The sequence below is a fragment of the Fusarium oxysporum genome, chromosome 1 (genome assembly GCF_000149955.1).
Source record: "Fusarium oxysporum f. sp. lycopersici 4287 chromosome 1, whole genome shotgun sequence".
In the NCBI taxonomy this organism is placed as follows: Eukaryota; Fungi; Ascomycota; class Sordariomycetes; order Hypocreales; family Nectriaceae; genus Fusarium; species Fusarium oxysporum.
This window is the reverse complement of record NC_030986.1, coordinates 2977185-2992114: the sequence shown is the minus strand read 5'-3', so window position 1 is coordinate 2992114 and position 14930 is coordinate 2977185. Positions and strand designations below refer to the sequence as shown.

At 48.7% G+C, this 14930-nt stretch overlaps 4 protein-coding genes across 4 annotated transcripts in view; 3 read left to right on the top strand and 1 right to left on the bottom strand.

Annotated features, from left to right (window-relative positions):
* The window catches only part of FOXG_00432 (uncharacterized protein), a gene marked incomplete at its 5' end in the record, with an annotated part of 4885 nt that extends 2538 nt beyond the window's left edge, over window positions 1–2347 (top strand). Inside the window, 2 exons of the mRNA XM_018376762.1 lie at window positions 93–1470; window positions 1522–2347. Coding sequence (XP_018232380.1) covers window positions 93–1470; window positions 1522–2149 — 2006 coding nt within the window. The 3' untranslated portion in view covers window positions 2150–2347. The remainder of the gene's footprint in view (window positions 1–92; window positions 1471–1521) is intronic.
* Window positions 2348–2769: 422 nt separating this feature from the next.
* FOXG_17876 (uncharacterized protein) lies at window positions 2770–7395 on the bottom strand. Its single transcript, XM_018397879.1, has 2 exons — window positions 5667–7395; window positions 2770–4721 (listed from the first exon to the last, which is right to left on the bottom strand). The coding sequence occupies exons 1-2, from the start codon at window positions 6549–6551 to the stop codon at window positions 3282–3284; spliced, it is 2325 nt and encodes a 774-aa protein (XP_018232379.1). The 5' UTR covers window positions 6552–7395; the 3' UTR covers window positions 2770–3281.
* Window positions 7396–7468: 73 nt separating this feature from the next.
* Window positions 7469–7648, top strand: FOXG_17875 (uncharacterized protein; the record flags this gene model as incomplete). Its single annotated transcript, XM_018397878.1, has 1 exon — window positions 7469–7648. The coding sequence occupies one exon, from the start codon at window positions 7469–7471 to the stop codon at window positions 7646–7648; it is 180 nt and encodes a 59-aa protein (XP_018232378.1).
* Window positions 7649–10584: 2936 nt separating this feature from the next.
* Window positions 10585–14136, top strand: FOXG_00429 (uncharacterized protein). The gene is made up of 8 exons (XM_018376761.1): window positions 10585–10979; window positions 11033–11387; window positions 11435–11690; window positions 11743–12393; window positions 12443–12562; window positions 12608–12721; window positions 12770–13051; window positions 13107–14136. The coding sequence occupies exons 1-8, from the start codon at window positions 10813–10815 to the stop codon at window positions 14015–14017; spliced, it is 2856 nt and encodes a 951-aa protein (XP_018232377.1). The 5' UTR covers window positions 10585–10812; the 3' UTR covers window positions 14018–14136.
* The last annotated feature ends 794 nt before the right edge of the window (window positions 14137–14930 follow it).

Here is a 14930-nt window from a genome sequence, read left to right as displayed (position 1 = left end):
AATGAGTTTCCATCCAGACAAGAAGGACTGGATGATCTGGATCGGAAAGCGCTGTGGTGATGTTGCGGGTAGTAAGGATTGTTACCCTGAAGCCTCAATCTCCACTGATCGTGGTGACAACTGGAAGACTCTGCAACGCTACGCGACCAAGTGCGAGTTCACAGGAAACTCTGCCTTCAAGTTCCGCGCTCAGAATCAAATCGTCTGTCTTGTTCACAAAGACGAGAACATTGACAACGACAAAACCATTGTCACAATTGAGGACTTTTCTGCCGACGACAAGATTATTCACAACGGCACGGTTGCAGCGTTTGCAACTATGAATGAGTTTATCCTCGCCACGGATGAGGTTATTGAAGATGGCAAGGAGAGCGCCGGCCTGCAAGCCATTGCTAGTATGGACGGAAAGCATTTCGAAGCAGCCCAATTTCCGCGCAACTTTCACGATTCTCACTCGTCGTTGTACACCGTTCTTGACAGCTCTAACCATGCTGTCAACCTATTTGTCGCCACTGATCTTTCCGAAGGCCGGCGCCGCGGCTCAATAATCAAGAGTAATTCTAACGGTACAACATATGTCCTCAGCGCATCCAACGTCAACTCTGACGAACTGGGTTACGTGGACTTTGAAAAGGTCGCGGGTCTTGAGGGCGTCACGCTTATTAATTCTGTTTCAAACCCTGTTGACAAGAACGGAAAGAAGGTGATTCAGACAAAGATTTCGCACAACGACGGTGCCGAATGGGGTTTCCTTCCCCCTCCATCAAAGGGTGCCGATGGCAAGTCTTATTCATGCAGCTCCTCGGGTGATAGCAAATGTGCTCTCCATCTACACCACTACACAGAGCGAGAGAATAAGGGCAGAACTTTCTCAGCAAGCACCGCTGTTGGCCTGATCTTTGGCTATGGAAACGTTGGACCAAGCCTTGGAGATGTCAAGGATGCCGATACATTCATGTCAGCTGATGGCGGAATCAACTGGAAGAGCGTTAAGAAGGGTGTATGGACGTGGCAATATGGTGACCAGGGCTCGATCATTGTGCTCGCACAGCGTGCTACCCACGTGAACAAGGTCAAGTCAAATATTGTCTCATACTCAACAGACGAGGGCAATACTTGGACTGACTACAAGTTCACCGACAAGGAAGTAACTATTCAAGACTTGACATCTGTCCATAGTGGAACTTCCCGAAACTTCTTGGTGTGGTACCAGACAGATGACAAGAAACTCTTCGCTGCCAACCTCGATTTTACAGGACTCACAAATCAGCCCTGCAAGTACTCAGATGATTCTTCTTCAGATTACGATCTCTGGTCTCCTAAGCATCCCCTTCAAAAGGATGACTGCCTTTTCGGACATAAGGCCAAGTATCTGCGAAAGAAGACGGACCGCAAGTGCTACAATCAAGCAAGCATGTCACGATTGCGGGGATACGAAAACTGCGAGTGTACCCGGCGAGATTTCGAATGGTAAGTATATGGCAATTGAACGTCCCCGAGAATTAAACTAATAAGTCGCAGTGCATATAATTTCGAACTAGACAATCATGGACAATGCACTCTGGTTCCGGATCATGATGCCATCTCGGGCGAGGAGTGGTGCAAGCAACATCCCAACGAGACATCGTACTTCGACCCTACAGGTTATCGCCGCATCCCTTTAACCACCTGCGAAGGTGGCCAAGAGCTGGATAAGACCTCCACAGAGCACGCTTGTGCAGGACACGAGGAGGATTTTGCACGCAAGCGTGGCGCTTCAGGCTGGGCTATTTTCTTTGCTATCATCATCCCCATCGGACTGGCAGCCGCCTTTGGCTGGTATGCTTGGCGCAACTGGAGCGGCAAATTTGGACAGATTCGACTGGGTGATAACAGTGCAACCTTTGACAGCGAACAACCTTGGATCAAGTATCCCGTCATTGCCATTTCAGCGCTGGCAGCTGTTGTTGCTGCGCTACCACTTGTCCTGACCTCCATATGGCGATCCGCCACTGGAGTCTACGAGCGCGTATCAAACCGAAGCAGGGGAGGCAACTGGTCAAGACGGTATACCACACGCGATAGCTTCGCCCGAGGACGGGGTGACTATTCCATGGTCGATGACGACGAGGGCGAGCTACTCGGTGAGGAGAGCGACGAAGAGGTTTGAGCAAGAAGAATGTACGAGCTACGACGTGAACCAGGACTGTACTATGATATGGTGTCTTATTGGGAGAACTTTTTTATTTGCCGAAAAGATGAATGCGATGGAATGACACGAGCGTTTTGGTAAGAAGATAGGACTAGTATAGCAGGAGAAATAGAACAGAAAGGCAGACAGACAGACATCATGGTATAATCATCACTTCAAATGTGCTACGACTCCGTAACTCACTTCACGCATAAGAATGAGACACACTTATCGTCGCAGAGGGTATGATCTTACTCATCATACACCAGCTCCAATCCCGTGAAGATCATGCTGACAGTCATCATTCAGCTCCGACATGCCAGCTAAGACTTGCATGAACTATCTGAGGCAGAGACAAGGAGGTAGTGACCGGAAGTGGATATTCGTTCCGGTCATTTCTTGTGCGAAAAACCCATGGTTTGGTGATAGATGCACGGGTATCACACTTGCCGTGTGATACATCCGTGCTGGCTGCATGACAAAGAATTTAATTGCTTGGGTGATAACGCATCATGTTATAACGTCTAGAGGACTGGGATAAGGCTCTCGAGATATTGCACGAATAGTGTAATTGAAGGATTTCGACAACTATGACAAGTCACAAAGGCACTATTGAATTGTTGTTCATGTCACTCAGTGGTATTGCACAGACAGACCCATGCAGCTCGGAGCTATATGTCCATCATATTTGATTTATTTTTGTAATTCCAATCCCTTTTTGCGCCATGCTTGCTATGATGCAGTCTGTAAAGAAGACTTTGCTCTATTCATGTGTCCAATGCCATTGCGGTCAAGATTATTTCTCAACACAACGAACACGCCAAAATATTATACCAACTCCTTCAACTCCTTCCAATGAGTAACCGAGACTGTTTTGCTCATGTAATGCCTGTATATAAACCGGACCATAGCAAATGCGACGTAACGACAGGTCTAAGATAGCAATTAAACGATTTGGGGTATTTGATAGTAAGGAAAAACAAAAGAATGTATAAGACAATGCTTGCTGCTCAAAAATTGATAACCAATACATGATTTTTTATATAGGCTGGGACGCCTAGGTGCTGGTTGCACCATTGCAGGTGGCTGCGCTGTGGCGCTATGGCTCGGACTATGACCGCTTGACTCGATTCCAGAATCTTTTCACGGTGCGGTTATCATGATCGACAGGATCTTCCCACTGGTCTAGAGCAGCGAGCTGTCTTTCAATGCTCTGTTTGGGGTTTCCTTCACGAGCGTACAAGGCTGGACTAGGTGTGTGTTCTCCACGACTTGAGCTCACTCGACTACCAGCCTGTTTCCAGCCATAGATCTGATCCTCGCTTTGGCGAAGATCTGGTCGTGTCAAGGTCATACGAAGTGTCATTTCTCGACTCGCTGCTGGGTCGTATATAGATTTCTCTCCTCTTGAGTATGACGAGTGCTCGATGCTACTTCGTAGAGATCGAATATGCGGTGTCTTGTCGACCAATTGAGGAGTTTTTGGAGAATCGGGTTCAGCTGCAGAAGCATCGTCGCTGTATCTTGATGATCGATCATCTTCTAGGAAGCTTCGCAATCTATCCGGCTCGCATGCGGAGGCCTTGTTAAATCCCGTGTGTGGTCGGGGTCCGTCTTTGGAACAGAATCCAAACTCAATGGCCTCATCAAATTTCTGGGGTGAAGCGAGATAAGCTCGAAGCTTCTTTCGAGCCTCAGGGTCTCGATAATGAGCGGCAGAAGGGTCGAGGGGTGGGGTCAAAGGAGAGGGAGACGCCAAGGGTGTTTGTCTGTTGGCAGATATCAACGACAGCGCGCGAGCACGAGACTTCTTCCGCACATGGCCAGATGAGCCAACACTGGAGCTGTGTGAGGCAGACGGCGGTAGAGCGGTGGGGGAAGCAGGGCCTTCTCCTAATCCGTTGACAGAGGGTTTTCCAAAGGGTAGCTTATTAATTGATAAGTGACGGCGAAACGATGGTCTTCGGCTCTTGTTTGGAACCGGTACCTCCTCTCGCAGGTTGATGTGATAGTCATCGAGATATAAACGTAGATCCAACCCCTCTTCATCGTCAAGCCATCGGAAACTATCATAGAAGGAATCCGAACGCTTGATGTCTGAGCTTGTCATGGCTCTGTCATTTTGCCTAGACAGCATACCCGAGAATGGCGATGTTCCTTCAGACAATCCAGGACTAGGGAGTGGCGATGGCATTTTGACCTCTTGAGATGGGATATCGACTTTATTCGATATTGCTTCTGGCGCGTTGCTGAAAGTGTTTTGTGACTTATACGCCAACTGGAGCTCTTCCTCTGTGAGGTGGCGGCGTTTTATCTTTTCAGGAAGGTTGGCGTAGAATTTTTGGTCCGTTTTAGCAATTCGCGAACGATCTGTGCGCAGGACAGAATCATCCGAAGTAATAGGCCTTTCTTGGTGCTCGTAGCTCCCTCTAGGTTTGGGTAGTGATGACCAAGGGGAGAGAAGTTGATCTTGTCCGACGCTACCGGCCCGTTGACAGTGTCCTAGGTCGGGTGATTGAGCTAGTTGTGATCGCTCGATAGTTGAGAAGTACTGTCAAGGGGAAATGTTCAGTACGAGACACTAAATAAATATAGCCAATGTAGCAATTAAATAGAGCAAACATAAAAATGTAGATAAGTCATGAAGGGGAAACCCTGATTCTTAAGGTACAGGAGAGGGGCGGGAATGGTTATGTCTCAATTCAGGAACGAAACGACAGAGCTAATGCAGAGAGTCGTCCACTAAAAGGCTCGTGGGGCACGACTCGAATGTCTTGGGTGTATGACGCCTGGTGATTGCTGGTACACAAGCACGTTGGTGCACCGGGTGGCATGGATCATCCAGGAACTGCACGTCTCGGGCGTCGTCACAACGCCTTAGGTTGGGGGGATGTGATTGCTGAGCGAAAGAGAGCACTTTCTTGCTCCTGTGTGCTCTGTATCAGGGGTTGCGTAGACAAGACATGGGAGGATCGGCCAATGGCTAGGCACTGAGCGGACGAAGTGCGTGGAGCCGCCCAAACGGCCACCGCGAGCCAAACCAGACAGGGCAAGGACAAGACATGGGTATTGGACAGTGGCTTCTTTTGGCGATTCCTGATGGTTCCCCGTTCCTCTCGAGGTCCCTGGGGTTCCTCAATTTGACGATTAGGCGGCGACTAGCCCCCTGCACCTGCAAGATGACCCATATGCAGACAGGTACATAGAGTAGACTCAACCTCGCCAAGTCATATTGATTTCGTACAGCCAAAACCCATAAACTAACGCATACGAGGTGGGCAGAGACGCTTGTCGAAATGTGAAACCTTGTTTCGTTTGAAAAAGCAAATGGTGATGAGGATTGCCGTGGCATGAGAAATCGATTGATCGCATCACTAGGGGCCTTTAATCTTCGCCTGCTTCGACTCCCTTATGGTAGTACCGAAACAGACCGTGAGAAACAAAATATGGGACACACGGCAAGGGATCCGCAAAACAATGAAAGCCACGAACTTACTTTTCGTTGAATCGTTGGTGGAAGAGCCTCGAATTCTTGTCTCGTGATGGTTGCTGATGGTCGATTTTCTGTGGTAGGAGGCTGGACATCAGAAGATACCCTCTGATGTTTTGAAGAAGTGGACGCAGCGGCGTTTGGACTACGTCGCCACTGAAGTAGGTGACTGCGGGAAGATGATGGACGGTGATCTGTAGTGAGACTATCGTCAGGGAAGAGGCACTCTGTATCGATTTCGCTAAGCAAGTCATGATATTGCGAGTTGTGTCGCAGATTATCGGTATCAGGATTCGTCTCTGAATGTATTCGCAGCTCGATCTGCTCCTCTTCTGCCCAGGCGCGATAAAAGCTGTTACTGCATGTTGGATCATCCTTTGTGGTCGTCACATCTGTAGTTGCAATGCTCATAGGTCGAGAAGGCAACAAAAAGCTGTGATCACCAAGGCCTTGGCTTTGATCGATGGCGCTGGTATCCGTAGAATCGTCAGTGTCGAGCCTTGTGGGAACACGGCGTTGGCGTTGCGGCTGCAGTGGTGGCTTTGGGCGCTGTAGAGAGTGCATGGCTTCGAAAATGGGTGCATACACATGCGAGGGTTGTGCATGTATGCGGCTCTTGTTGATGTGACTCGTTTGATTCGTGTAGTGGTGCAGAGGTCTAGGATAAAGAGGTTGAGATAAACTTGCAGAACCCGAGGAGAGAGTCTCGTTGTCGAAGAAGCTCATAATATCATCGGGACGGCCTGGGCCCTGGCTATTAACGCTGCCGCTATCTCTTGCATTCATGCTATTGCTGTCGATAGCCACCACTGCTTCAGCTCGATCTGGCCATTGATCCTCGTTCCATCCCAGGGTCGAATCCAACGCTGCAATTCCACCACCCTGGCTCATGACGAAGTCGAGTTGATAGTTCGGCTCGTGCTAGAGCTGCGCAGCAGGGTTGTCGAGATTTGGCGACAGGGAGTGGTGATGAGGCCGAATAGCGACCTAGTAACTGCTGATCATGAGGCAATCGGAAAGGAACGGCGATGCAAGGTCCACTGCTGTCAAGTTGGCCCCCCGCAGGCACCGTTCCTAGACTCCTCGTCCCTTACCTTGGGATGTGATTGACGCTCGGCTGACAGTGTCTTACCGGTAGACGAGAGCCGATCGAGGTCGAAGGTTTGCAAGGAGGAGAGTTGCAGTAAACAAAGTGTCGATTCGGGAAGAGTCGATACGAGGGGCAGATCGGAAATTGTGGAAGATGCTATTATTGCTCGTGCCTCGTCGATATGCTTCAACGGTCAAAGCATATCGTCATAAGCGAATGCAATTCCCGAGGACTTGTTGTAAAAGTGCCGTAAATGGAGATAAAAAAGGGCAAGCACGGCTTCAATTTTGGTTAAGCGGGTACAAGAGCCAAGCCTCAACTAAAAAGTAAGGTACAGCACGGTAGTGGCAGATACGGAATTTGCCAATTGCTCGAGGGCCAACTCGAATTAGCTCGCAGCAACGGTGAGAGAACGTTAGGGGTGGGAAGGTGTCCGAGGCAATAGAGAAATCAACGATGTGACTTTGGCGTCAAAGGTTGGTAGGTTGGCGTCAAAATGCGTTGTCGTACCTAATGAAGTGTACATATCATACAATTGGAGATGGAAGAAAGAGAGGGAAAAAAGAAGGAAAAGAAGTTCGGTCAACTACGGATACCTAGTCCATACATAACACAAATTCTAAGTAATAATACTCCGAAGAGTCAACCAAACCTCAGTCCAAATGTCGCGCCGTTCCGTGCCGTGCGTCGTGGTGTCGTGTGCTGCTGTGTCGTCTTAATGGGCGTCAGCTCCGGCATCGAGGCCAGATTCGTATGGAACGAGTCCCTAGCGAGCAGGCATGGATGGATTACGACCGCTTTCTGCTCAGAAATCACGGCGGTGCTTCAGAATATGTCGATGCCCGTCCCATCACCATCAACCTCGATCCCTGTAGCTTGGCTTAACGCTGTGCTGTAGGAACTGGACCCAACTCCCTGGCAACACCACAACAGTTGACGAGGTGGGTTCATGAACGGTGAACCCGCCTCCCAAGACCCAACCCAAAAGCCAATCTGCTTAGCCTTTGGGTCTAGCAGTGCAGCGGAGTCCCAAGTTTCCGGGCACAGATGTCGATAAGCCAACCTCTATTGGGACAAGTGCAGCTACAATCTGCACGGTACCTGACTTGGTGTGTTTATGCTGACATTCTTTCAGGCGCCGTGACCGGACTGTCTCGAATAGTCTAGCAGTTCTAACATTAGGTATCACCAAGGCTTTAAGTTAAGATAATTCGTACTGGAGTGGGACTTCAGTCCGGGGGTCACAGTCGAGTGATTGAGGGTGAAGCCGCTGTTCTACCCCTGAGTTGGTTTAGTTCATTTCTGGGGCACTGAAGTTTATGACTTGAAGACCGCAATTCATCGGACTTCTTCCATCGCCTCCACAGTTGGAGGAAGCAAGACGAAGGTCGACGGGAGGGTCACACCTGAAGTGACCTAAAAAAGCAAACATCTGCAGATCCACGTTTCTTGGTTCCATTCTGATATAGACGTGTTCAGCTAAGTTTCCGACACGCACCACACATCATATCATGTCTTGTTATTATATCGACAGCGAATAATGACCATAATAGTCAGCATAACTAACTGGTGTACAACTCACTGGTGTGCCAGGGCAACCTTACCACCTCAACTCTACATACGATAAGAGTTTATGAAACCCAGTGATTGTTTATTATTAGGTGTCCCCGCGTAGCAGTCTGGGTAGACATGGGCTGCTTGGTACCGATCAATATAACTCGTTGGTCTATCCACCTTATTTCCAGCTTTCAAATTCATCACCCCCACAAGGGACCAAGTTAATTATCGTAATTACCTGCCTGCTTAAGACATTGATAGTGCCCATCACTTCCAGACATTTCTTAGCTCACACAAGTGACAGATTCCCATGCGACGCTATCATACTACGGCGTGTCAGGGCTGATATCTGACAAGCAGGGTACTTCGCTGTTCAATATGTTTAAGCGACGCCTAATACCACCCGCCACAAGCCAACTCACTTCACAGTAAGACCCTTGAAGCGCTCCGCCAGATTGACTTTAATCCCACCAACCAGCCATATCGCTTTGGGAATCTGACCCGAGTTTGTAGCATTTGTTCTGAAGATCTCTCGGAGAGCCCGCCGAGTAGCGTAGTTCGACACTATGACAGGCTGCCTTTGGATGATATCTTGCTCAACCAACTCAGCTCAGAAACAAGCCCCTGGAACATACATTTGCTGTGCCGCATTCAACCCTGATTTTGGTTCAAACCAGCTATCACGACGCTGGCTTTTGGCTGTCCGCTGCCCCTGGTAGCATTCGGAAGCTCCGTAGAAGCGGTATTGTTGGCTCTGTTAAAGGGGTTCGGCAGTTACGGATCTGGATCCTACGAATCCTAAACTCCTGCTACCAATGATGCCGGTGACACGAGTACACGTTATCACGCATACTTTTGGGGTTGACTTTGCCCTGGGTTGCTCAAAGTGTGTTCACGGAGATGCTATGGTAGTATGCAGTTTCAACCCATGGCCGGTGCAACAGACACAGAGCCCTTATACGAAGTACAGCTGTTTGAGAGTGCAAGCATTGCCGCATTGGTAGTTTCCTTGTCCCTCATGTATCGAATACTTCTCTAAGTTTCGGGGATTTTCCATCTTGATCTCGAGTTTCGTACCTGATCTGGGAGGCATGGATCTTGTAGAGGTCCTGGACCTGTCGGCAGTTACCACCTACAAATCTCAGATATAACTAGGTAGATGTCATATCGGAGTCAATGCACTATCGGCGTCCGTGTAGGTCCGTGGAATGTGTTTCCCCCACAGTTGAGACTCTTTCAAGACCTCAGGAGGACTCTGCCTAGTTTGTCCTCGGGTTGTGCGGCTTGTGGGATTCGCCATACAAGAAGATAACAAGCTCAAGGTTTCGATCACGGGTCAAACACCGCATAGGTACTAGAAACATGATGCGGTGTAGGGAATTATGGAGTATGTTTCTATCGTCGAGGGAAATAGTGTAGTCTAGTTGTGCTACATCGACCTGAAACTGTTTGGCGGAGTGTGGATCACGGCGTGCGAAGCACAGACGATGCGATGCAAGCTTCAGGCTTGGCTTCTCAGCGCCACAACATGCGGTCTGATTCTGTCGTGCATACAGTATGAGATCCATCATACACGTGCCTTGGGAGGTCTGTGATGGAAGAATGGCTCCATCTTCCGATGAAAGGACCAACTATGGCTGTTTACGAGATGCACCAGTGCCCGACGAAGTCCTATCGCAGAGTTAAACAGGGTGTTCCCGCTGTGTCAGATAGAAAGCAAGGTCCAGCTTCTGAACTAGATGGCGTGTTGAGGAGGCAAAGGAGACTCTCAGAAGGAATCAGGCGAGATGGTGGTGGGTGCTTCGTTGTTTTATCGAGGAGGTCGGAGTCAGCATTGGCCAATGAATCTTGTATACTTTCTAGTTTTACTCGTATGCCTGAACTCACGGACCAGTATGGTAGCACAAGAATCATGGAACTTGAATCTGGAAAAGGGCGCTGCTCGAGATGCATTCGAACGTCGTCTTGGCTGAAGTCAGCGTCTGTCAAAAAGAAACTGGTTCAAAGTCATGTTCTCAGGTCTATCTAACCATAAGCTCATTGGTGAAAGAGTTAATAGGACCAATCGACAGTATATTATTCACCGATATAATGACATTCTTATTGGCAATATACCTATTAAAGGTGTGAAAGCCACATACCTACTATATGTTATCGTCGAGACACGTGCTTGATCAAACTAACAAGACGCGTCGTGTCGTTCATTGGTTGAAACACGGTCATTCGCATCCACTCATTAACTTCTCTGAGCCAATGATAGAGCTTACAGGACGACACATTTGGCTTCAGCCTCGAGACAACCTCAGCCTTTCTTACCTCAGTCAACATTTAACTTCATTTTCAGCCTTTTCACTTAAACTTCGGGCCATTTTGCGGACCAGGTAAAAACTATAACTGAATCATTATATATATTGACTCATCGTGCTTCTTATTCTGATGTAAAAACTTCACTTCCAACTGTTGTTTTTTTGGAGTATTCTTTCTTGATACCCCGTACTACCACCGATGACATCGGAAAAGATGCCGCTCATCCTGGATAACCCGATGCCAGTGGAACTCAACGACGTAGATGACCTTTTTGGCGATGGCGTTGGTCTGTCTTTGCCCGCGAGGGCGCAGAGTAAACAGCTTCAACAAAGAATGGACGATGTCAGGATTCGAGGATGTTGCCAGTAAGAAGGCCCAGCTTGCAGACACTTATGCACGCTTTTCTAACCCTGGATAGAACTGTGGCGTGGTCAAGGACAGGAACGATCGCCAACATCACACCTGATGGTCAGAACCTTGAACTTCGCTTTCTGCGACGCTCCCCAGAAGATGGCTCCTGGGACCTCAGTGAACCCACCACGTGCCCCTTTGTCAAGGGGCTCCCAACCATTCCCATCGTTCACTTGGTATGGGCTGGTACCAGCAGCCCAGATCTAGCGGTAATAGATGCCGTTGGTCGCGTCTCTATCGTCAGCTTCTCTATCTCACTAAATCACCCGTTCCCTCAACGGAAATGGGACGCTGACCCCACTGACGATGTGCACACTGTCGTCGGTGCTTACTGGCTTAATGTTTCTCCTCCAAATCAGCAGGTATGTGTTGCTTGAAGAGGTTTCTCAATGTTTCTGACTTTTAGCAGGCATCATACAATGTCATGTATGGACCAGCTACAAAACATGGCAATGGGTATACTTATGAAAGCTCATTCGTTCATGCTGGAGGACCAACCCATCCCAGCCCTGCCAAGAGTGCTCTGCTTACTATCACAACGCATGGTGTCATTAGGATGTTTTGGTCACAGAATACCAATCGACTTGAGGAGACCACCATGGAACTTGAAAGTATAAGTGCTTCTGATGAGCTCATTACACATGCATCGTTTGCATCCGAAAAGAGTAGGCATCTAAACTATCGTATTGCTTTGCGTGTATCACTAACAGCCGGTAGAACATCTCCTTCTTGCGGTTGCTACAACCTCAAAGCAGCTGAAACTAATCAAAATCGAGATTCAATGGGGCCAGGCATCACAAGCGGACAAGGCGACTGGCCGACCCGCAGGAAACCTGAGCCCTTCCCTGGTCGAGAAACATCTGGCTACCACAAACTGGCTTCAAGGTGGCCCTGGTGATTCGAGCCTCGACATATCCATGATCGAGCTCTCTCACTTGGAAGTTCTTCCTTCTGTGGTTGATAGCACGGGTAAAAACACCACACCACCCATGGTTGTCACGGCACGGTCACGCACTCCTACTGAGAGCTCGTATCAGGGGAGTCAGAGTGTTGTTGATCGATGGGAAGCTATCGAGCAAAAGCAGAATCTGCCATCAGCCTATGAGCAGCTTGGAGGTCGACGAAACAGCATCTCTTCAGAGCTACCCGCGGTGACACAGCTGCAGAAGGTTGCTCCCGTCACGGCCAATAAGGTTGTGGTTGCGTTCCAAACTACCAGTTTTGGCAAAATCCTAGTACTGGCTTTCGCAGATGGCACTGTAGAATACCGTGACCGACTGACGTTCGAGGAACTATATACAACTCAGGAGTTGAATAAGGTGCAGAACCTTCGACAAATAGGCTGGACTTTCACAGATGAAGGGCCATGTAAGTATCCATATTCCAGAGTGTTGCTCTTGTCTAACAATAGTTGTAGGCCAGCAAGTTGCATTCTCCCCTACTTTTTGCTCCATGGTGCAAATGGGCGAAGATGGAAAGATCAAGTGGAACAAATTACATTACCCTATGGGCGATATCGGAAATTCTATGCACGATGGTATGTTAACGATGAGAGGATTGGCGAGTTACTAACCGTGTGCAGCTCAATACTGTGGCAGCATTGCGGCCTTGACCGTGACCGCAGCACCGTCAATGTTCTACCAGAACAACTATGATGATCTACTTGCTATTGTACGACCATATACTACCAAGAAGAGTATGTCCACCTTTCGATATCTCCCATACGCCTGCTCACACGGAATAGGATTCGTCCAAGATTTGGTGACCGAACTTATCAGAATTCTGAAGATCCAGATCGATTACTCTGAAGAGATCCATCATGACTCACTTGTCAGAAATGGATCTCTGCAGTACTGCCTCAGTATAATGAACGCACTCGGATTCCGTGGAGACTTTCACCCCCGATCTTTCCAGGGCAAATTCTCGATGCTATTTCTGAATGTGCGGAACGTAGTCGTCCTCATCACAATTGCCAGTAATACACCAGTTACTGTCAGGGAAAAGCTGAGCCCCCTTGATGATCCTGGTAAGTCATGCTGCCTACTCCTTTGGTTTGTTTATAGCTACTCACATCAATACAGAAGTCATTGAGACACTTGTCGGCTGTGCAAGGTGGGCGCTGGATCTGATCGCTTGGCTCATGGATTGTCTTTTCGAGCTTATGAATGACAATCATTTCCAAGAGCTCTTGACTCGTGAACGTTTCCATGAACTCGCTCCTTATCTTCACGAGAAGAACAACGTCGCTTTCCATTTCTTGATGAGCTCCTCTAGTCGAGGATTTCTCTCGGCCATTTGCCGCAGACTGGCGCACCTTGAGGCCCTAAGCGGCAGGGCTATCGAGTTCTATCGAAAGCAATCGGCTGTTGTTGAGGGTGTGGCCGGCGGTCGAGCAGCCCCTCAACTACAACAAGCATACCAGGCAATGCAACAAGTTACCTCTTCAGCTCTCGTCAAAGTGTCTGAGGTCGAGACTCTTCTCACAGGTCTGAGTAACGAGATCCGACAAGCCTATCAAATCTTCCTTCCATCCCTCGCCAAAAGCCAAAATAACCAGTCGCAGGGGAAACAGCTGGATATGACGATGAAGGCAGCCCGCGTTCAGATGGAGCTCTCCATTCTCCTTTCAGCTGCGCCCCCTGCACCATTTCTCCAGATCATCAAGAAGTTCTTCAACACAGACTTGCCCGCGTTTCGGAACACTGTAGATCCAGGTCGGTTGTTCTTTGCAAATTACGATCTTCTCGAAGTCGAGGATGACGAACATAGCTTGGCGGCGAAGAAGGCACGGGGCATGGTGTATGTGGATGTGTTCAAGCGCATGCAGATCAGACCCTCTCCGAATAAGCAGTGGAGACGGTGCTCAAGATGTACTGCGGTTATGGAGGATGTGTTTGGGAGCCGTTCTGGGTTTACATTTGTTCTGGGTCAACAACGTAAGTGCTCGTGTGGAGGGCAATGGACTTTGCTTCCCAAGGGACACGTTGCGTGAGATCTTGAAGTTTGGGAGGCGTATATTTGGGTCATGGGATTAAATGCATGGGATTGAAGTGGCATAATAGGTTATTAGTAGTGTTACAACAAGTAAATACAATAATCGTATTTTCCCATCTAGCAATGCTCTTGAAGTTTGTGACCTTTCGTGTATCTATACGTTCATCCCAGTACATTCCCGGTACAACTCCCGAGGTAGAATATTTCCAGCTGCATGATAGCCTTTCATTACGGAGATTCTCCCACCTCCCGGGTTATTGGTAATGTCACTGGCCACATATTAGTGCGAGGTCAGTCCTGGCTAGACTGTTCGAAGGTCTCGGCGAATTTTTGGAACCGTTCATCTGGATTATGATGTCTCACTAAGGGGTCGGTCAACATGCTTCATCATCGAGCCATAAGAATCTACCAAAGGCTTGCAACTCAAGGCTAGACTCAATCTTTGGACGGTGCCTGAAGAGAAGCCAATTGTGAAACTAACACTGCATCAAGCATTGTTGGTGGCTCGCTACGTAATTTCAAGACTCTCACCAACGGCTCTGCGATGGAGCAATACACATACCCTATACTCATCGCCTCGACATCAAGCTCGGAGAGGTAGCCTATCCCCATACCCCAGGGGAGATTACGATGTGATGACCCCCAGAATTAACGTCGCCGAAACGGCAACGATAGTGCCGCTACGATTCTAACGCTTCAGGTCGCATTGGAGGAGCGTGATACCATGACCAGCAGATCGATCAACATTAGACCACGAGCCGCTCAGAGCGCCACCTAATTTCGAGTCAGTGGGGGGAAGAATGATCATCAGGGTTTTTGATAGACAAACCAAGGTCGGTAGTTGCATTTTGCTGTCGATTTTGGTAGCCTTCCGATGTATCCTTGCGTGATAGCGGAAGCTTCGTGGTGTG